General features: G+C 36.8%; 1 protein-coding gene across 3 annotated transcripts in view; it reads right to left on the bottom strand.

Moving 5' to 3' along the window:
* The window catches only part of CDK5RAP2 (CDK5 regulatory subunit associated protein 2), a 153,807-nt gene that overhangs the window by 58,186 nt on the left and 71,469 nt on the right, over nucleotides 1-24,152 (bottom strand). For all 3 annotated transcript variants that reach the window (XM_043983832.1, XM_043983831.1, XM_043983830.1), the window contains exons 13-19: nucleotides 22,261-22,431; nucleotides 20,687-20,851; nucleotides 12,921-13,018; nucleotides 10,359-10,489; nucleotides 9,079-9,188; nucleotides 7,333-7,452; nucleotides 2,155-2,262 (exon numbers count right to left, since the gene is read on the bottom strand). In XM_043983832.1, the coding sequence (XP_043839767.1) occupies nucleotides 2,155-2,262; nucleotides 7,333-7,452; nucleotides 9,079-9,188; nucleotides 10,359-10,489; nucleotides 12,921-13,018; nucleotides 20,687-20,851; nucleotides 22,261-22,431 (903 nt within the window). The remainder of the gene's footprint in view (nucleotides 1-2,154; nucleotides 2,263-7,332; nucleotides 7,453-9,078; nucleotides 9,189-10,358; nucleotides 10,490-12,920; nucleotides 13,019-20,686; nucleotides 20,852-22,260; nucleotides 22,432-24,152) is intronic.

The raw sequence follows: 24,152 nt of genomic DNA on the forward strand, positions 1-24,152 counted from the left end.
TGGTGTGTCTCCTAATAATCACAAGAGCAATAATAATAATACCTGACATGGATCCAGTACTATAAGGCTCGCAAAGCACCTGACATACATTATATAAGCCTACAAATATAGCTCTTTACATACAGTATCACAAACAATTCTATCACAGATTGGCTAAGTGACCATGGAAAAGTTCCTTGTCAGCCTCAACCAGAGTATTCTAGCATCTCTGTACGGGTTGAACAAAGAATATGGTCAAAATTTATTTTACTTAAGGCCATTCCAGGCAGGCCTCAGAGACAACGAATTAAGGATATCAGCTCCAATGTGATTTTGTCTTCATGTGATCCCATTTATTTCAACTAACATTCACTAATGCCATAAGTGTAAAGCCCTGTGTTACATTCTGGAGAGACAAAATTTTAAGAGTCCCCACCCTCAAGTGGCTTACTTACATTCTACTGGGGGGGTCTGGTTATACTATCTATGAATATATATGTACATGCTAATTTAAGGAAGAAGAGAGTACTAATAACTAAGTAGCTCAGGAAAGGCTCCAGGTGAGAGCACTTTATATTCTTGTGTTCTAATTTGTATATTTATTTATATAAGCGTTTTACTTCCCCTACTGGAAGGTATGCTCCTGGAAGGCAGGGACATGTCTCCTAAGCCTTCTATCTTCCCTCCAGTATCAAGTACAGTGCACTTATTAAGTATTTTCTATATGAAACTGCATAGGTTTTGAGGTCTTTATAGGGACTATGAAAACCACTAAAGAAAGTAGTAAAAGCTACTAAATATTTTATCTAGATTTTCATTGTATTTTATAATTCACCCTTATTCTACACTCCTTATATACACAGACTAATTAACTTCACTTTGATTTGTCTAATTTGGAAGGTGGATAGTTCATAAATCCCATGAAGATGTTATTTATGAATCCACCTTCCCAGGTCACCAGAGTCCCCTTGGGAACGGCATGAAGTTGAATCTAGTTAAGGCTTGTACTAGGCATGCCTTGAAGTGCAGCAATTAATATTCTTTCTCCTATTGTAAGTTGTAAATTTCCTATAAATAACTTTCCTCCTACTTCAATGCTCCTGATATAAACTAAGGGTGTTTTTTTCATCAAACACAAGCCTCTCAAAAACATATCCCCTTATTTATAATGAATTATTTATCATTATCTAGCTTTAAAGCCTCCTGATTAGGAAAATTAATACAAAGTAGAAGCCAGGGACTCTAGCTGAGCATAAGTATCTTAATTTTAATGTCACTTCCCTCCACTTCTTCAATAAAATTGTATATTTATTTGTACCATCCATAAAAAGCAAACCTATAGGCTCACCATTCCCTTTTCCTATCCCTCTATCTCTTGCTCCAAAATGTAGAACAATCCCAGAACCTAACATCTGGAAGGAACCTCAGAATGTAGAATGCTAGAACTAGCAAGGACCTTCAAGATCCAGTCCAATAGTGACATTCCAGAAATGGGAAAAAGTAAACTATCTTTTGGGTTCAGTTTCAAGGAAATACAGAAAAGTTCATGGTCAGCCTGAAGGATTGCTCTGAAGAGCAGCTTCCCTTCTTGTGATTAAAAGTATCTTTTCTAATACTACAAACAGTAAACATTCTGACTTTAAAAAGTCCTGGGGATGCCTAAGGTGAGTCCAGTTTTGTCACTGAAATTAGCTCCATTTTGAGAAGCTGTGAGACCAAGGAAAAGAAACCAAGGAGTCAGAAGGCAAGGATCTGGACTCTCCTCAACAACTTAATAGTGTTGTGTGACTTTAGGCAAATATCTTCACCTCTCTGGGTCTCAGATTCCCCATTTCTAAGTTCTCATCAACTGTTAATATTCTTTGGAGTAATAGTTTATGAGCCAACTGAATCTAGAAAGCATTGCTATAAATAAAGATGTGGGAGGGTTAAAGGGAGGGAGGAAGGGAAGAGGGTATTAAGTTTCTTTTTTCTTTTCTTTTCTTTTTTTTAGTGGGGCAATGGGAGTTAAGTGACTTGCCCAGGATTACACAGTTAAGTGTCAAGTGTCTGAGGTCAAATTTGAACTCAGGGCCTACTGAATCCAGGGCCAGTGCTTTATCCATTGCGCCACTTAGCTGCGACCCCCCCCCCCTTCCCCCGTGTTAAGTTTCAGACTTACAAACATAATCCTACCTCACTATCCCACACTGAATTAGGCCTACTCAGTAAGTTCTTCTCATCATCATCATCGACATCTTCAGCTTTTGTAACATCCTCCTCATCTTCCTTACTTCCCAGGATCTAGAGAGGATAAAATGTTGTGGAAATGGAACACACACACACAAAAATGTATTGTATGAAAATTGTGTAAGTTGATAACATAAAAAGAAAAGTTTTTAAAATGCCAAAATGTAAAATAAAAATTGACCAAAGTTAGGCTCATTAATTCCAATAAAACCACAAAAGGCTTTCTAGAACCAAGAACAATTTATAGACCCCTTTCCTTATGAAATAAATCAGAAGCATTTTCTTACCCCCCTCTATGTTTTTCATCAAATTGTCTGAAATTGAGTATTTTGTCTCTTGCTTTGCTGATGTTTCTTCACTCTATGCAGGCTAAATTCACTCACAAATTACACAAAAGTATCGAGAATTAAGGAGATCACTATTGATGGAATTGAAAACATAAAAGTCCTGAGAAGGTATTAAAGGAAATTTATAACATGCCAAATGGAAGCATCACTTCTACTTAGAGAGAACAAACAAACCACTTTTCTCAATTGTCACACATCCAAAAGGAGAAAGGGACAGTAGCAGTTATACTGCCACTTTGCTGACAAAGACTTATAATCACTAATGAATGCACAAAAGCCAGAAGAATATGTCTGGTTTTAGAATGAAGGGCATTTTATTTAAAAAGACAGTATTACAGTGCAACACTTTTTTTAAAAAGTTAAATTTAGGAAGCTTCTATGGCAATCATGAAACAGATTAAATAATAATTCTTTAGAGGGCTGTGGTAAACTCTTGGCCTCTCCAATGGATTTGCAACTATGTTCACAAGCCACTTGGTTCCTCCAAGTGAAAAATGGAACTGGCCATTCCCAGAGAAAGACAGAGCCTTTCAGAACTATGGAAACATACCTCACCAATTTACTTTGTGAATCCCTGCCATTAGTCAGTCAGTCAATTCTATGACCCTCTCAACCCAGCTTTCATCTTCCACATATCATTCCCTATTCACCATAAAGAAACCTTGACTGGAAGACAACTCACTGAAATCCTAAATGAATTGAATTTTGTCTTCTGAATTCCATTTCCAAAAGAGGCACAAAAGAAGAAAACAAACTAATATTTAGGATTTAGTCAAAAGTAAGCCTGGAGGGAGCAGCTAGGTAGCACAGTGAATAAAGCACTGGCCCTGGATTCAGGAGAACCTAAGTTTAAATCCGGCCTCAGACACTTGACTCTTTCTTACTAGCTGTGTGACCCTGGGCAAGTCACTCAACCCCCACTGCCCTGGAAAAAAAAAAAAAGTAAGCCTAGAATCAGTTCATGTAGCTCATTTTCTTCTACCTTCTACATCTACATTTACAATCCTGGACTTTAGAGGATTGGTAGTCAAAATAATGATCCTATGGTATTGCAAGATCCTCAGTCATCAAACCAAGCTTGAATTATGTTCAATACACTCTATTTACTAAGACAATTAAAGAATTTAAGAATGATTTTTGACAGTGAGGAATGAGATAGAGAAAAGAACATAAGCAGGAAGACCTGATTCAAGACATGGCTCTACCCCATGGCAGCCACATGACTATGGAATAGTCACTGTGAGGCTCTGTGATCCCATCTATCAAACAGAGGTACTTCTATTTGCACTAGTTCCCTTAGAAAGCTGTTGTAAAGAAAAATTCATTATAAAATTTAAATCACTCTAAAAATGTGAACTATTAAACAAAAATGTTTTTTGTATAATTGTTGGTCACAATATTCCATGTCAGGGTAACCCATTTCTAAGATTTTCTGATTAAGGGAGGTTTTCAACTATAGGCATCCTTCCCATTCATGTTTATTAAAATTTGTAACTGATCAGTATATCCATGAAGTCAGTCTAATCCAGTGAACTGAACTAGCTGGCCAGTCCAGAATTAGGCACAAATTCACAGGATCATAGCATCTCAGGAGTGGAAAGAATCATCTATTCCACTCCAAGCAGGAATTGTCTCTAAAATATTTGGGATGGTGGTCATTCAGCTTCTGCTTGAATGTTTCTCAACTGATTGCTGAACAGCTTTAATTATTAGAAAATTCTTTCTTATTTTGAATCAAAATCTACCTCCCTGTGCCTTGCACCCTTGTTCTGTTCATGCATCTCCTCCTTGTTTCCCATGAAAGCCCTTCAGCTATGTGATAACAGTAAACAGGTCTCCCCTGAATCTTCTATTCTCTGGAAGAGAACATCCAGAGTCCCTTCAACACTTTATCCTATGGCATCATACTTGGGGTATCATCACCATATTGGTTGTCCTCCTGTGGGAACAGGTTCTAATTTGTCTTTATAACTAGCTACTGAAAATCTTTCTAAAACTCAAAAAAAGTTTCTAATTGTAACGTTCCTTAAAGTGCTCTAGTGGTTACATGCACTGGAGTTAAAAAAAAAAAATGCTACTGACTCACTGAGCCCTTGAGAGTTATGTTTTTATTAGTCACTGATTAGCCTGCAACCATCACATCTACAAAGAATTCTTTTTTACTGGTAAGCAAGTACATGGAAGCAAGTTTTTCTCCCCCCGAAAAAAATCATCAATATGGCATCACTCTTTGGTGCCTCATCCTTTCCATACAAATCTTCAAATTCCATTTTCATGGGGACAGAGGAACCTCTACTTGAAGTGGGGCTACAAATGACAGCGCAATTCACAGAAAATATCAAAATTGAAACATATATTGAAAATTTAACTCAACAAGCATTTATTAATGCAATATGCCTGGCATTTTACTAAATGCTGGGGACAAAAAAACAAAAATAAAACAATTCCAAACCTCAAAGAATTCATATTATAACGCAGATGGATATGTACAAAGTAAATAAAAAGATGATTGAGGAACAGCACTAACAAGTAGTGGTTTCAGAAAAGGTGTTGGGTGGGAAAGGCACTCAAGATAAGCCTTGAAGGGCATTTGGAATTCTTATGGAAGCTAAGGAAGAAGATCACATCATCACAGACCAGTAGAAAAGCAAAGAGGAAGGAAATGAAATGATAATAGAAAATAGGAGATAGACTGGTTTGGATGGAACACAGAAGGTATGATAGGAGTATAAATGTGAAATGAGACTGGAAAGATGGAATACAGCAAAATTGTAAAGGGATTTAGATGCCAAAAGAGTCTGTATTTTATTTTAGTAGTAAGAGGGAGTCATTGAAGTTTCTTGAGGAGCATAATGGCCACACCTGTGCTTTACAAATATTAATGTAACATGTAATGAAGGCCAAATGGGAGAGAGGAGAAACTAGAGGTAAGGAGATCAATTAAACTACTGTAATAGTCTAGATTAGAGGTGATGAGGACCTAAAATAGCATTATAACAAAATCTCTCAAATTTGAATTTTTTTAGTATTAACATCTCAGACGGGAAAAGACTGCTCTCTAAAGAGATTCAGAACGATATTTAAGTGTTTTTTTTTAAAGGGCAACAACCAAAAAATAAAATCCCACAATTTCATGATCAAATGAACTCTGAGAATAACCTCATTATTAAAAATATTTCCTTGGAGGAAACAAAGCTAGAGACTTTTTTCCTCAACAAACTAAGAATATGCTCAGTTTTCAAAATTATCTGGCACCCTGGAGGTTAGAATCAATAATGTTCTCTTCCTCAAAGAAAGCAGATGGTGAAGAGTGACATAAACTACCTTTGAGCTTCTCTTGATCTTGTAGCCAAGGAAAAGACTTCTTGGGGCTGCCAGATCTCTGGGAACAAAATTAGGGCAATGGAGTCGTGGTCTACATTCATCTATTTTCCAGTCTGGGCTTGCTTAAAGGTGACATCAAACTGAACAGATTTTATAGCACCCCAAGGAACAGGGCTAAGTTCCTGCTGTGCCCTGCCACATACTCCACAGGGAAGAGAATACAGCTAGAGAATACAATACCAGCTAACAAATGAATGAGCCAGCCACATTCTGCAGAACAGCTGTATTTGTAACAACACACACTAACACATTTCATGGTGCAGTATACTTCCTTAGGAACTTAGGTGAAGGTATAGATGGTCTTACTCACCTTCACCTTCCTGGAATGCCAGGAAAGAAAAATCAAAGGGACAAAAGATCACCGAAATTAGCATTCAAAATGACAATATCTAATGAGAGTGAGTCCCAGAGGTGAATGAGACATCCATTCACTAAACCTGAAATCAGATGAATAGTCTCCAGTGCCTTTAATGAGAAAATAAGCCCACAAAGATAAGCCCACATGAATGATTCAATGCAGCCTTCATTCCAAAACTAAATAAAAAATCAGTTATTTACTTTTTTTTTTTTGGTCAGGCAATTGGGGTTAAGTGACTTGCCCAGGGTCACACAGCTAGTAAGTGTTAAGTGTCTGAGGCTGGATTTGAACTCAGGTCCTCCTGAATCCAGGGCCAGTGCTCTATCCACTGCGCCACCTAGCTGCCCCCATTTACTTATTTTTAACTGGCAATTGATAAAGGCTCCTTTCATACTACCAAAGTCCCTTCAATAACTCCAGATCATTTTGCTAAGGCTGAACTATGAAGGAGAATATTTCATTTGTATGACCACCAGTGGCCAAAGCTGGCTCAACATATACAATCAAACTTTGGTTTCTATGCAAAAGGCATGGGAATTCAAAACCAGGCTCATCCTGTCACTTCAATGGCAAAGTGCCTGTTTGAAAAGCTGATTCTACTACCACTTAAGAGCTGAATTCCTGAAGTCTTCAACACAGATTCAGACTTTTGAAAAGAAAATAAAGCAAATACTCTAATGACCAGATAACAGTTATTAGATTAATCCCAACTAATTGAGAGGCTAAGACTGGTAGATCACTTGAGCTCAGGAGTTCTGAGCAGCAGTGGGACAAGCCTACTGAGTCTTCCCCTTACATCTATCACCAATATAATGATCCCCAAGAACAAAGGACTACCAAGCTGCCTAAGGAGGAGTGAGCTGACCCAGGCCAGAAAAATGGAGCAAATAAAAGCTCCTGAGCTGACTAATACTGGGCCTGAGAGGAGGCCCTGTACTCCCAGGTTGGGGGATATAGAGAAATCAAGACTTTTTTTTTAAAGATAAAAAAAAAATTTTAATGGAAGAAAGTTTAAACAAAGGCCTTACTTCTTACCTCACTCTGGGCTAATGAACCATTTTCCTGCGTACCCAAACAGGAGAGTTCAAAAAGGGTTTTTTTGAGGTCTTGGTTATCCGAATGCAATTCCTTTACAATCATCACTAGTTCATTAACCTAAACATAAGTGAAGAAAGAGTTAATTTTTTCATTTTAATACATAAATTTTTTTAAGTAGGTCCCCAATACTAGGCAAGCTATTCAGTTGCATAATTAAGAGCTGTTCTATCTTCCTTATATACTCATACTACACTGAACTACCACATAACTGCTTCCTCTTCCTGCTGTATGAAGTGGCAAGAAAATAAGAAAAATCAAAGGGAATAACAGGGGCCTTTCTAGTTCTCCAAGAATGCTGGCATGGGAACTGAGTCTTTCCTAAGAAGCTCCACCATGACTACGCAGAATGAATTAACAGTGTGGATGTTGAACAGGAAATTCTGGAAGCACACTCACCTACTATTTCTCTCTGTGTCTCTGACCCTCCCCAACCCTCTCCCCATCCTGCCCTCCCCTTTTCCCTTTCTCTATCTTTCTTGCCCCATACTCCCATTCTTCCCTCTCTCATCTGCTCCCTAAGAATTCAATCTCATTACCTTATCACATCTTTATGCAATGATGGGCCAATAAATAGCTTAAACAATAAATGATAAAGGAACTCAGAGAGAGGGAACTCTGAGATAAAGTAACTCACTTTAAGGCTAAAATAAAATGTTCAAGGAACACTTCATGGACAAAATGGCACTAAAACTAGGACTTAAAGAATGAGTAGATTCTCAACAGGTAGAAAATGAGAATGAAAGGGATTCAAGAAAAATGGTATAGGCAAAAATCTAGAAGATGTTAAACTAGAGTGAAAAGCCTTCTTTCACAAAAGAAGTGAAGGGCTTGGGCAAATAAGTACATCTGAATTAGGAAACTGGTCCTTCCTCCATCTTGTACATTTTCATTAGGAACTATTTTGGTTTCGTTTGGTTTGGTTTGGTTTTTGGCATTTTGAAGAAAAAAACTACAATGATTCAGAGGAAAGAAGCTATAGGACCTAAAAATCAGTCACACATACCAAGTTATCCATGAATGCAAGAAGGTGGTCTCACTATTCAGAAGAGAAATGGACTCATCTATCCTTTCGCTGAACTCAGTGAATTCACAGTATGAATAACAGTAGTTATCAAGTACTAGCTTCTGTCCTTCATTGTTCTGTGTATAGTATGTTCATCTCGTCTGTCCCAACAAGATTAAGTTCTTCATAAGTATTACCGACATATTCTGCCTCACTGGTATTTCTATCTTTTTTTTATTACCCACAGTACCTAGCACAGTGCTGGGCATGCAAGTAGCACTTAATAAACATATGCTATATATGGACTTTTTTGGTTTAGTGGAATTGACCATCACAGTATGAACTGAACTGAGACCACACTTACCCTGTTATCTATTCATTCCAAAACACTGAAAGCACATAAATCATGTGGATTTAATAGGCCAACTTAATGCCATAGACTCTGAGGGCATTTCCAATCAAAGAGTTCTAGAAATCCTAACACTGATTGGGAACCTAACATTATTACCTCCAGTTTCAAGATTATGTAAACCTTTGCTGTTTTAGTAAAATTATTTAATAGGAAGGGAAAAAGTAATAAAACTTCCCAAATCTAGGGCCTCTTTTCTGAGACTACTGCTAAAAATGATGAAGAAAAAATTCAGCTCTAATAGGGAGAAAATTAGCCCACTAGTTAATACCCTTTGTTTAAGTTCTTCTAGAGACAAATGTTCTGTCTGGAAACGATCGTGATCACCAATGCAAATACTCAAATAGGACGTCTGATCGCTATAAAATGAAATGGATTCTTCTGTCAAAAGAGAAAAAAAGAATATCAGAAATATTATTGATGACTGGTACAAGTTAAGCCTTCTAACAAAGTCAACCTTAGACTTCACTCTGGAAAGGTAAGCAGAGGCCCTTTGAAAAATAAACCCATTACCTTTAGAGTGGAAGACTGTTTTCCACTCTTTTCCTCTAGGGCATTTGCCATATCCTATTGGGCTTACCAGTTTTCTAATTGAATTATAACTTACACAATAATTGTTGTGCTTGGAAATATGCACTACAAGCAAGACCTGAAGTTATTCTAATTTAGTTAAGATAATGAGAATATTAGCTGCAAACCTCAAGGGGAAGACTCTAGGTAAACCAAGTTACAGCACTTACACTGCATTGCAGAACTTACACTCATTGGCCCCCCATTCTTCATAGAGGAGTGAGACCATGAATGATTTAAGTATGAGTCTATGAAGGTAAATCCATACACAACAGCAATGACATAAGATCTGTTCCAAATAGGTAACAGTCTAACTAGCAGGTAACTCAAAGCCTTAAAGGAATAAACACAGCTACATTTGGAATTTAACTTTAATCAAAGCCAAATGAAATCCTCCTCCCAGGCCAACAGAATTAAATCTGATGACACTTTGCTCTTAGGTGAAAGAACCATGAAATGTCTCCAATGTGCTTAATTCAAACTGACAAAAGATCTGTTTGATGTGGCTTTATCAGTCGTTCTAAGTGTGTATCATAGTATACAGAGTCTGTGCCTCTCAACAAGGGCTGTCACTCAGATCACAATAAAAAAATGAAATTCTCCAACTGGAAAAGTGACCCTCCAGCCACAAGATTACAAAGAGCCAGGGATCCTTAACTTATGTGGAAAACTGTAAATTCTGATAATAGGAACTTGAAATCATCACTGCAGCTGAAGTGCCAGAGAACTGCTAAAATTTGCTGCAAGAGAAGGGGGGGAAAAAGTGTCCCTGTGCATATACCTTGCCTGCTGAAGCAGCTGGGTACTTGTGGCTAAAAATAAAATGGAGGCCAGCAGAAAGGGTTATTAATAAAATTTGTGTAGAACTTGTGTTTGTTTAACTGTCTTCACCACCTCAAAGTTCACACAAAGCAGTCAAAGTAAAAGGGATGGAGCACAGGAAAAGGCCTAAATTAAGCATGAATTGACAAGTCACTGTACCTTCTTGCCTCTTAATTTCATTAATTTGATCCTCTAGGGTCTTCCGCAAAGTCTGATAAGACAGGACATCTTCTTCTAGCTGCTTTCGCAGTGAGAAAATGTTGTTTAATTCAGCCTGTAGGTTGTTGATACTTTGCAAAAACAAGATACAAAAAAAATTATAAAACCAAACACACTGTGTTACCTCAAAATCATAACATATACTATATTCTAAAAGACCTAAAAAGTCTTCCTTCCAAATGGAGAAAAAGATTTTACTCTGATGCTATAGCCCATAGTCTGGCATGAAGGTTTCTCTAAAGGACGTATTCCACAGAAGCAATTGCTACTTCCTTCTTCAGACATTTCTCTCCTCTTCATCCACAGAGTTACACACATAAATCAACGTCTATTGAGATGAAAATAAACCATTATATCTAATCTTCTATGCTGAATGCTTGAAGAACTGTGTGTTGTAAAGCAGCCTTCCCTACAAGGGAAGGAACTCTTTTCAGAACTTTTCCCTGGTTCCATCTCATGACAATAATAATGATCAATTTGGAAGGCAGAGAGAAAACCTTACCATCATGTCACAGCACAGCACTGAGGAGGAATTTTACCAGAAAAAAAGAAAGATTGTTTTAGCTAAACTCCTGCTATTAGGCACTGGGAGAAAAGATTGCTTCATTCTCTCTTCTACTTTTTGACAGGGTGAAAAGTATACTCACGTCACACCTGCAACGAACATTAATGCTCCCCCAAACAAAAAGAGTAATGCTTTTTTGAAAGCTATACAAAGGTCCCCCTTCTCTTCTCTAGGGAAAGTGATTCTTGATGACCACTAACTGGTTGTGGAACCTGGGGCAAGACTTCTCCCCTCTCCAGGCTTATTTTTTCACTTGAAAATGAAGTGGTTGAACTGAGTGATCTTTAAAAGAAAGGCCTCTAAAAAAAAAAAAGGCCTCTAACAGCTTTTCTTCTCTTCTCTAATATTCTACATTCTAAGGTCCCTTCAAGCTCATTCTGTTCTAAAAGGATCGTGTTATGAATAACTTAAGGGGGTAGGAACTTCTTTAGTGCTAAGGGTGAAAAGCTTTTCTTTAATTACAAAGCACAAGGAATAATAAATGAACAGAACCCTGGAAATCAAGACCTGGTTCTGAAGCTCAGACACTCGCTGTCTAACTCTGGGCAAATCAGGTAACTTCTCTCAGTTTCAATTTCCTTAGCCATAAAACAAGAACAAGAGTGCCTCTTCCACAAGACTGTTTTGAGGATCAAATACAATGATCTCTGTAAAGTGTTTTGCAAATGTTAAAGCACTATATAAATGTTATCTATTATTAGTAATATTCTTTTTACTAAAATGCATGAGCTGAAAAATTAGTCATTTTTTTTTTTTTGCAGCTGTCTTCCCAAGGATAACCACTGCCAAGCTGAGAAAAAGAGATTCTTCTACCCTTTTTTTATATAGCCCAAAAGAAATAATTGAGGTCGTTTCTATCAAACTGGACCCATCCATATTTGTGATCCAAGAGCTCTATAAAGCATAATAGGACACTGTAGCAGACACTATACACTGCACCACAAGACATACATTCAATAAAATAAAAGCTTTTAAGAATCCTTGGTAGTTATTCCCCTGGTAAATTGCCCTGGCAGCATTCAATTACAATTTAAGAAACAATCCCACCATCTAACCTAGACCTGTTTTTTTCTTTTCATAAAATAGGCAGCAAAATCCAAAGCTCTAAGTGATTCTGGTCAAGCACAATAGTGGACACAATTATCTATAAGGTCTGGTAGTCCTCTAAAATGTATTTCAACTACTAGTTGAAAAAAACATACAATTAAAATCAAATTTGCCCTCTTTCTCTTAACATTACTGAAGATTGCCTTAATCCCTGATGGGATAACCCCATGGTATTCAAGACCTTTAAGGGAGGCCCACATGTGAAGTTATGCTTAATGTTGACCACACTTAGGATGAACACAATTTAAACCAAATATTTTCATATTTTCATTTCCTCCAAACTTTACATTTTAAAGGTGCCTAGAATGAATGTCCTCCTACTATAGATTATGAGACATAAATTCCTAGAATTTTTCAGAGACGGAAGGAACCTTAGAACACAGAATATCAGAACCCAAAGAATAATCCAGTCTGGCCTATTTTTAAGGAGTCTGATAGAAAAATAACTTACTGAAGGTCCCACCACTAATTAGTGGCAGATCTAGGGCCAGAACCAAGGCCTCTCAACTACAGGACCAGTATCACTTCCCTGACACTGTACTAAAAAGTATGACTTCCACAACTGAGAAAGAAATAACCTCATGGAAAAATTAAGTCTCCATAATAGCTTTATTGTAAGCTACAAGATGTCCTATTCAGAACACTGTCTTCTCGGTGGAAAGAGAGTAAATCAGATTGCTAAATAAACTGATAAAGTGGTAATTGTCCAACCACTTCCATCACTTTCCATGTCCTTTTTCTATGTCAAATAGTATAGATTTGCTGCTATTACAAATGCTACAAGATTTTCCCAAGACATTCTTTTGTGTGAGAGATTTTAAAACACTTACCTGTCTGAGTCTTTTAGGGCTTTTACTAAATCAGAATAAATGTGCTGCTCTTTCTTTAAAGCATGAATCAGCTCTTCATACTCAGGTCCTTGCTTTTCCTGGAAACAACAATGGACATATGATATTAAAGCAGGATTAAAAGTATTTATCTGTATACAACATCCATGCAAACATATATAGAAATAGGATTTGAAAAATACTAATTTAGAAAAAACAACTACGGCAATCTTTGACTAAGTAACAGTTAGAGACCACCATCTGCAGGAGGAATGAGGAACAGCTGCCTATCAGGTAGTACAGAGCTAAAGCTGAAAGCTATTCATCCAACGTATAAACAGCTGTTATTAAAGAAGACTAATAGTTCTGTTATTTGCCTGTCATGAAACATTCACCCATCTGAGCAGTTGTTCATCATTTTTACAACAGTACAAAAAGTGCTTTTTATCAGCCCCCTCACTCTTGAAAGTGTGGAAATTAACGACCCAACCAAAGTGATATGGCAAGACAGGTATTTTGAGGGCCTTATGTAAAGCATTAGCTTGCTAGAGGGAAAAGCTCTGAAAATGCTCTTTGGATGTCTGCTAAACTACTGCTTTTCTAGAATCAAGATATTCTAGGAGAAAATGCTATTTGATTTCTAGTCCAAAAAGATTATGTGATAAAATAAAGGCACTGGCTGCCAATTATGTATTGAGAATGCTAAACTACCAGTTTCATCATAATAAGTGACTTAGCCTAGCTACCAGAAATGTCACAGTCTTGTGCAAATCATGCTGAAGAATGTCATGGTTTCTAACTGGAATTCAGCTATTATTGTGCCTCTTCACTCAATAATTCTATTTCATATGGTGTTATCCAATCTTCTATCTGCACACTTCATGCACATAACCAGGCAGAATCAATAAAGCAGATCCTGACCACTGACCAGGTGGACCAAGTCAGCTGTTGTTACTGCACCTTCCTCTGTACAATCTGCAGGTTATCTGTAAGGAGAGGGGGAAAACCAGAGTTGGCCCTTGTGTTCCCTCTCCCAATCCACTCAAGGGTTTGACTATCAACAATCATTCTCTGTGACCTAAAGTCTTCAGAGAAATAAGAAGTGGATGGCCCTCCTCAGAAAAATCTATGGGTTTATGCACTAGAAAACCTAGCACACATACATGCACATATAAATCTTGGGATCAGGACAGGCTTCACTTATCGAGTTGGACACAAGCTGAGTCTTGAAGGAAACCATAGATTCCAAGAGGCAAAGGTGAGGAGAGGGAACATTCCAGGCTTTGGGGACAGCAAGTATAGAGGTAGAGAAAGGAGATAGGATCTCAAAATTGAGGAAGATTGATTTAATTAGGGAGTTATAGATGGAAAAGTAGAAAGAGGTCATGCTGTAAAAAGCATTAAATACCAGCCAAACATTTAAAGGGAGCTATTTACTTTAAAAAAAAAAGCCATTTATTGCAGAGAGAATAGGTGGGCACAGTCAAATTTGTGCTATAGGAAAATCAATTGGGTGACTGTGTATTATATGGAATAAAGAAGGGGAAGAGTAATTTTAATAAGGGTAAACAAATAAGAAGCTATTGCAATAGTTCAGGTAAGAGGTGATAAGGACCCAAACCAAAGATGGTGATTATGAGTGGAGTAAAGGAGACAAACGACATAGAAACAAGTCAATTCCCCTCTCTAGGACTCATTCCATTTATGGAATGAAGACATTAGGCTAGATCTCTACGTTTATTTCCAAGTCTAAAATTCAGAATCTATAAATCAATTCATTATATGAAAATGAGCAAGGCAAAATGGGGAGAGGGCTGGTCTTGAAGTCAGAAAAAGCACCCCTTCTGGCACATCATGGCTATAAGCATCTGTACTCTCAGGGCCTCAGAAAACTCTCTAAGACTCTAAGTTTGAGAGCAGGTGTTGATCTGCATTGGAAGAGGGAGTTACTCACTTAGAGGATAAGTAGACTGATGAAATTCCGTAACAAGTCTGGTCTAAAAAAATACTGATGACATGATTGTTTAGAGGAGGAATTCCTGAGAATATTTTGCCTAGCCTAAGGTAAGGCAAAGTGAGTAAACCTCTTACTAGGAGAAAATTGCTCACCCATGTTAGCTAAATTAACTGCAGAGATTTAGGATGCCATTTCATAAATTACCCTATTCTAACACACTAAATCATACCCCATTAGAATAAATTCACTTGGCTTCTTCAGAACAGCTGATTAAACGAAAGGTCTCAGCTCAAATAGGATTCAAGTGCCAAAAAGCTTATGCAAGAACAAGAGATGATGAATTTACACCTCATCAAAATCAGGAAATGAACCAGTCCAAGAGACAAGTGTCTGTCATCAACACAAACTTCAATGGCCCAAATGAAACCACTACAATGTGTTCCCCACAATCTTAAGAGACAAAGCTCAAGTAGAAAGGGGAATTACTTCCCAGCAGTGAAGACAGTCAATAAACAAGTAGATATCAATTTAAATAGTTATACAATGTCATCAGCCTTATAACGACTGCATTAATTCTATTCCTGGGGGGTGTATCAACTACAATTGTTTCAACCATATCAATAACTGCTGCACCAATTATAGCTCTAACTACAACAAACTAAATATCACAAAAATATTTGCTCCTTGTTCTTCAATTCCCTATCACCCAACATTCACCCTCAAGTTCCTAAAATTAACAGAAAGCCAAAGGACAAACGACACTAATTACAGTGTCCTAAGTCTACAGAGATGTCAATCATAATGATACTAAAAATAATAACAAATATTTATATGGCACTTTAAGGTTTGCAAATTGCCTTATATATATATTATCTCATTTAGGACATCAACCACATTCCCTCTAACAAGCTAGAACAGAACATTTTTGGAGGAAGGAAAATAGAAAGAAAAGCCATACAATGTAACAAATCAGGATTCTGTAAACATACAATTTCAAAAAAAAATTAGTCTGACCATGAAAATTTTCAATAAATCTTAGACACTTCATACATTCTTTCTGGTTTTGTTTTTGTTTTTTGTGGGGCAATGAGGGTTACGTGACTTGTCCTGGGTCACACAGCTAGTAAGGATCAAGTGTCTGGGGCCAGATTTGAACTCAGATCCTTTGCATGAACTGATGATGAGTGAGATGAGCAGAACCAGGAGAACATTGTACATAGTATCATCAACATTATGTGTTGATCAACTGTGATAGACTTGATTCTTCTCAGCAATACAACAGTACGAGATAGGTCCAAAGGACTCATGATGGAAAAGGCTCTCCAAATCCAGGAAAAAAAAAGAACTATGGAATATGGATGAAGAATGAACCATACTATTTCTTTTGTTTTTGGTGCTGTTGTTTTCTTTTTTTGAGGTTTTTCCTTTTTGCTCTGATTCCTCTCTTATAACATGACTAATGCAGAAATATGTTTAATGTTATTGTACATATATAAACTATATCAGATTACTTGCTGTCTTGGGGGGGGGAGGGAGGGGAAAAAATTTGAAACTAGAAATCTTATAAAAACAAATGTTGAAAATTATCTCTACATGTAACTTGAACTCAGGTCCTCCTGAATACAAAGCTGGTGCTTTATCCACTGCACCACCTAGCTGCCCCTTACACTTCATACATTCTTAAAAACTAAATATGGCAAGAATTTACAGACACTACTTAAGGAAATCCCTATTTGACAAGAACAAAATACTTAGGAAAACTGAAAAGCAGTTTCCCCCAAAATAGGCTTAGACCGTGACTTCAAATTATAAAACACAGTAAGTTTCAAATGGCTACAAAACTTAAGTATGAAAGATCATATGATAAAAAACTGGAGGATTATAGATGGAACTATCTTTCACAATTATAACTAGGGGAAGAATTCTTAACCAAATTAGGGACAGAAAAGATCAGAAACAATAAAATACGTAACTTGGATCTAATGGAATTGAAAAAAAAACCTCTTGCACAAATAAAATCAATACAACTAGGAGATAGTGGGAAACTGTTGATTAGGGAAAGTTTGCATCCAATATCTTTGATAAAAATCTGATATCTGAAACAATAAGAGAATTAGCACAAATATAAAATGGACCAAGAATTAGAACCCAAGAAAATAAGTTGTCAATAGATATGAATAAACAACTGCTATCTAGTCAAAGGAGGCAGCTAGGTTGATCAATGGATAGAGTGCTGGGCCTACAAGTCAACCTGAGTTCAAATCCAGCCTCAACCACCTAGCTCTGTGACCCTGGGCAAATCATTTAACCTCTGTTTGCCTTAATCTACTGGAGAAGGAAATGGCAAACCACTCCAATATCTTTGCCAGGAAAACCCCATGGACAGCATTGGCGTGCTGTAGTCCACAGGATAACAAAGAGTCAGACATGCCTGAAAAACAAAATGTGGTAGTAACAATCATACAAAGACTGGTCCAAATCATTTATAATAGAAATAACAATTAAAACTAGTCAATTTCACCTCACAAGCAACAAATCAATAAACATGATAAAGGAAAAAAATAGCCTATGTTGGAGGGACTAGAGAAAGATAAGCATAATTATAAGTAGTTATAAAGCCATGAAATTATCCATCTATTCTGGAAAACAATCTAGAGTTATAAAAAAAAAATGTACTAACAAAGTCTCTGACCCAGTGTTCCTACTGTTAGGTACAAATCCCAAGAAGGAGCAAGACAAAAGAAAAGGTCCCATATACACAAATATATTCATAGCTATACTTTTTGTGATAGTAAAGAATAGGAAACAAAGTGTACACAGATTGGGGAGTGGAAAAGTGTGGCCCATGAATGTAACAGAATGTTACTGAACTAATCAAAAATATCAAATATGAAGAAGTCAAAGAAACATAAAACATGCATTGAACAAAACTAAACAGGAGAAGCACGAAAACAATATACATGTCTAGAACAATATAAACTGAAAAAACAGTCAGACAAAACTGTATATTGTGTAACTTTAATAACTAAGTTTGGCCCCAAAGAGTTAAGAAAATGCATTTCTCTCTCTGCAGAGGTGGGGAATGAGATCTAACAATATAGCATATTGCACAGATTATCAGATGTGGTCAATGTGTTGGTTGATTTAGCTGAAATTTTTTTCTACCTCTTTTTTTAAAAAAATCTTTGTCATAAGGGATAGCTTATTGAGTAAGGCTGGGGGAAAGAACATAAGTAGTAATTAGTCTGTTACAGAAACAAAGGACCTAAGAAAAAGCCAAAAAAGCTATCACCAGGTTTCACATAGAACAACATGAAATATGACTTTAAACTACTCCTATAGACTATAGAGCTCATAGCATAACTTCCTTCAAGACTTAAAGGATCGGGGCAGCTAGGTGGTGCAGTGGATAGAGCACTGGCCCTGGAGTCAGGAGTACCTGAGTTCAAATCCGGTCTCAGACACTTAACACTTACTAGCTGTGTGACCCTGGGCAAGTCACTTAACCCCAATTGCCTCACCAAAAAAAAAAAAAAAAAAGACTTAAAGGATCTGTGAATTTCACTGGGCTAGGCACTCCCTTTCTATTCTTCTGTTTCAACTCCACAACCTGTCAGACTGTTTTGAGTTGCTATGGCCAAAAACAATTGATCACCTGGCAGCCAAACATCTAATGATGAGCTTCTCTGCATTTTTAGCTAGTCTGGCTCTTGTATAGGAGACAGTCTGTTACCAGGTCTGGACTTGAAACATTTCCAACTCAGAGCTCACCAAAGTCTGCACTCTGCTAGCACAGCTTTTAAGAATCCAGGGTCACCTTCCGCAATTTATAAAATACAGGTCTCAAAGGACTACAGGGCAGGTAATATAATCAGCCAAAAATTAAAAGACAATTTTACAGACATCATAAATACAACTAATAAAAATGGGATTAACTACAAATAAGTAAAATTATTCATCGAGTTTAATAATTTATTTTATTTTAAGATGGCTATAACTCCCCCCTTATTCATGTCCAGATCTGAGTCCAACATGCCACTTTGAAGCCATCTCCAATACATGCTTTTATCTCCTTCTAGAACTGAAATCCTCTAACTTCCCTTTTCCCCCACAAATTAATATTATCCATGTGTACTGTATTTTCATGTATCTTAATAAACAATTCCTAATGAAATTTTAATCTGATTCCACCTCTGATCCAAACCTATCCCTTCATTTTATAGATAAAAGAAATTCAAAGACAAGAGGGCTAAGTGGTTTTCCCAACCCTGCAAAATAAGGAATGAGTCGTGTATGAACTGCTACAGAGTGAAGTAAGCAGAACCGGCACAGTGACTATAATAACATAAATGAGAAATATACTAAAAGGAAGCCTAATTCTGAATAATTGTAACGACCAATGTGTGGCCCCAAATACCTATCTCCCTTTTCTTTGCAGAAAGATAGAGCTCTAGAAAACACAGCATAAGCTTTCATAAATAGTCACTTCAGCAATTATTTTGGGTTAATTGTTTTTCTTTGTTATAAGAACAGTTTGAAATTTCAGGACAGGGAAAAATATCCAGAAATGACCATAAAGAAAAAACAGAAGACATCAATAAAACATTTGTTTTGGGTGAGTATTTCTGGTTTTGTTTTTAATGAAGAATCAGTGTTAGCTCCAGGAATCAAATTCAGGTCATTATTAGAGAGACCAAAAGATAAGCCATTTGAAAATTATCATTAGCTACATTTTTATTTCAAGGAGGCAGACTCACCCACACCAATTAAGAAATGTCTTAATACTTTACTGTAGAGCTTGACCCAATTTAGTCAAAATCAGCCAGGTTACATTCAATTATGAAACAAAGACAGAGAAGCACAAAAATAAATATAAAATCCCAACCACATTTGAGTTAAAATGGACTTTAGACTTCAGACACAGGATCACAAGCTCTGTAGTGATTTATCAGAGGAACCAATTCATGACCAGGCTGGGAACCCAACTTTCTGAGTAACACAAGATTAAAATCTAATATCAGGGTACACAACTAGAACTTATAGAGAAAATGGGGCAGCTAGGTGGTGCAGTGAATAAAGCACCGGCCCTGGATTCAGGAGGACCTGAGTGCAAATCCAGCCTCAGACACTTGACACTTACTAGCTGTGTGACTCTAGGCAAGTCACTTAACCCTCACTGCCCCACCAAAAAAAAAAAAAAAGATGGCCTTATTTTGAAATAATTCCTCCCTTTCTGGGGTTTCCTACTTCTTCATATCCAATGTAATGCTAGAGGGAATTTTATCTCCTAAATATGTTTTTTGTAGCTAACCTCTCAATGAAGGGTTTAAAAACCTGGCCTAAGGGGCAGCTAGGTGGCACAGTGGATAGAGCACCAGCCCTGGAGTCAGGAGGACCTGAGTTCAAACACGGCCTCAGACACTTAACACTTACTAGCTGTGTGACCCTGGGCAAGTCACTTAACCCCAATTTGCCTCACTGAAAAAATTAATTAATTAATTAAAATTAAAAAAAAAAAAACAACCTGGCCTAAGAGCCCACTAACCCTTAAGCTTATGGTTCCCAAGATGGGAGTCTGTGGAGAACAAGGAGTATCCCCATTCTTTAATCAGGAGGCAATTTTTCAACTTCCAGGTTATGTAGTCAAAGTCCTGATGCCTTGGATTGAAGGTTATTAATCTCTATGGAGAAGATAATGCCACCTAACTCACTACCACATTGTGAGGTTTAATTAATGGTAAGAAAGCACTTGGAGATCTCCTTGGGTCACAAATACAAAATAAATTCAGAAGTAAAATTCAGCTGAGCTTACCTTTGAGGATAGGGCTTTTTTGACTGCTAGCTGTTGAGAAGCATACTTTTCTGTTAAGTCTTCATTCTTCAATTCAAGATCCTCCTTAGCTTTTAAAAGATGATTTAGCCTATTAAAAAGCTGTTCAAGTTCTACATCTTTTTCTTTGATCTTCCCATCGAGTCGCTAAGAAAACCAAGGAATGCAAATTCATGTATTTACCATAGCAAAAACATGAAGCAACTGTCACAAGAACATAATATTTTGCTTTTTTTTAATGATATCTTGTTCTAGAAATAATTCCCCTTCACCAAATAATGTGAGGTGATTACATGAACACAATTCTATTCTCTTTAGACTAAATGACTGCTCACCAAATGTGAAGGTTTCCCAAAAGACAGCTCTGGCTATGGCAGTATTCCATTAACGTATAGAAAAGGTCAGAGTAGTGACAGTCATTACAAACCTCCTTTGCACTATATTACCAGTGTAGCCTTACTCTCTTTTCAAGAAACTCATTCCTTGTCATATCTGCTTCTAATAAGATAAATTTGTGATTTACTCCTTCTATGTTGCAAATCCAAATGTCTCTTAGATTACAAACCCTGATTCAAACTAGAAAAATATGTCTATGAACATTAAAAACTATCTTAAACTTTTCCCATATCTGCTGAGAAAACCTGAGGTGCAGCTCGAAAAATCCAAGGATTCACAGACCCTCCTGGCCATAAGAAGAATAATTCTTTCTGAGTATGTGCAATAAATTTACTCTATCCCACCCCAAAATGTCTTAGGTCCCAATAACTAGTCACCTAGGTCGGCTAGCTCTACAGATGTTATCAAATAAACAAAACTCAAAAAAAAGTTGCATTAGGTGAACATGGCCTTAATCAATTAGATGAAATCCTTCCTGCCTTTGGAAGGTAATCTAATGTAAAATGTTAAATTCAAATTCAGCAAATATGTGTCAAATAAGCATTTTGCACAGCACTGGATTAGGCACTGAGGGAGATATAAAAAGAAAGATCCAGTGCCTACATTATGGATTTTATAATTTATAGATATATCCTCACATTGCAAATTGCTTCAACAAGAAAAAAAAGATCTTTAGGTATGATTATATTATAGGGCAAAGGAACAACACTATAAAAGTTAAAAATCAGTGATTAGACAAACCATGTTATAGGGGCTAAAGATCCATGGTAAAAATAGTCTAACTTGGGTCTGAGGTAATTAGCCCAATGATGCAATAGTATGGTTTTCTGATATTATGGTGAGGTTTGTGTACAGTGAAATAAAGATGATATATTACAACAGTGGTTGAGGTAATACAAGAAAATATACCTTCAGTAACAGGAATAAGGTATATAAACAAAATATATAACTATTATAAAAAAAAGAAAACACAATGTGTATGGAAAACTGTTCTAAGTGCCATGTCAGGTCCAAGAAAGGAATACTTATTTCTTTAAAGAAAAGAGAAGGAGCACAGTCTCTCCATCTCACCTCCCACCCCAGTGCTCTGACGGTCAAACTCACTCCTTACACAAACAAAAAGACTAAATAAAATATACAAGAAAAGCAAATCATTGTACCTGCAGCAAGATATCCTTCTGATTGACACTGTCTGTTAAGCATTTCATAACTTGTTCCTGGCTCTGCAATTTCTGATTACTTTCACTCAAAAGGATATTGTAACGTTGCTCCACTGACTTCTCTTTCTCAATCATTTCACCATGTAATTTCTCTACTTGATTTCTAAGGTCCTACCAAAAAAAAAAAAATGGAATTAACTTTACAAAAATTTCAAGGTGACAATCTGAATTAGCTTAACTTTCTACACTTTTCAATAAGTCTATAGAATGTATTTGGTAAATATTTTCATTTTTTTAATTAAAATTTTTTAAAGAGAATGTTAAGAAATCTGTATCAACACTTTCCACCAAAAACAAACTGGAGAAATGCATCAATTACCACCTCTTTGTCACACACATAGTGTCATATTCAATAAGCAGAAACTGAACACTCAAGTCAAAACTCTTTATTATATTAGAACCAAATTCCAAGAAAAAAGTACTCACTAGTACCTTTGTCCTCCCTTCACCAAAGAACTGTTTTTGTCCGGATCTGTAATTTCATTGGTGAAAGGTACCACTCCAGTCTCATAAACTCCTTAAACTAACCAATACAGATCAGCAATTGTTCTACAAATTTCATTTTAAAGAGTTTCAGAAGAAAAGGTGGGAAGAGGACTCAGAAGTTAAATAACTTGCCCAATGTCATACAACCTGAATGCTACAGAAATCCCTTGAACCCAGGTCCTTGTAATTCCAAGCAAAGCCCTCTCCCCACCAAGTCACACTGACTCCACAGAGGAACTTTTGGTACTTCTGATATTAATAAAGTATTCATGAGAGGCAGCATGCTACAACAGAAAGTCACACTGGACCAGAAGAAAGAAGACTTGACTTTGAGTTACTGTCCTACCACCTGTTAGTCATGTGATGGACAATTATCTCCCCTTTCTGGGCCTCAGGCCCATTGCCTACAAAATGAAAGAACTAAAACATATCTGGAGTCAGAAAGCACCAAATTTGGCCTTCTACATGCTTTTGTATGACTGGTCTGATACATAAGAATAGGCTAAGAATGGTTTTCCCAGGAAATCCAAATCTGGCCTGCTACCCTGCAGCCTGCTTTTATATACCAGTGAGCTAAGAATGGTTTGTTTCTTTCATTTTAAAATAAAATTATATTGTATTTTAAAATGTAAAAACTATTCTTAGCTGTAGCTGGATTTAGCCCTCTGGCCATGCCAATACCTAGAGTAGATGATCACAAAAGTCCCCTTCCAGGCCAAACATTTTTATCAAACTATCAATATCAATATAAAATGCTTCCATAAATAGATGGTATAATGGATAAAGCACTGAGCCCAGAGTCAGGAAGACTTGAGTTCAAACCTTCCTTCAGACATCTGCTAACTATATGAACCTGGGCAAGTCACTTAACCTCTCAACCGCAGTTTCTTCATTTGTAAAATGAGGATAATAATAACACCTACCTCATAGGGTTGTTATGAGGATAAGAGATGATATTTGTACAGTGCTTTGCAAACCATAAAACACTATATATATGCCATGCACCATCATATTTTATATTACAACAATATATTTGAAATCACTCAGTCCAACATATATGATTGACACTGACCATGTAAAATGGGCAACATAATTTCTGCCAAAGGATACTTGTTACATGTAAGATTTTAAAAAAACCAACCTAACACAATATTTGGCAAACTATTAACTTCTAACACTCAGGACACTTGGAAGGATATCAACCAAATATTGGGATCTAGCTGTTTTATAGCAAGCATGGCTTACCATAGTGGTTCAATATTTCAAAGAGATCCATAGTCTTCCTGATATGGGCACTCACTCACCTCTTCCCCTCCTGTGAGACTCCTGTCCATATACTCTCTCAT

Source organism: Dromiciops gliroides, chromosome 2, assembly GCF_019393635.1.
Source record: "Dromiciops gliroides isolate mDroGli1 chromosome 2, mDroGli1.pri, whole genome shotgun sequence".
Lineage (NCBI taxonomy): Eukaryota > Metazoa > Chordata > Mammalia > Microbiotheria > Microbiotheriidae > Dromiciops > Dromiciops gliroides.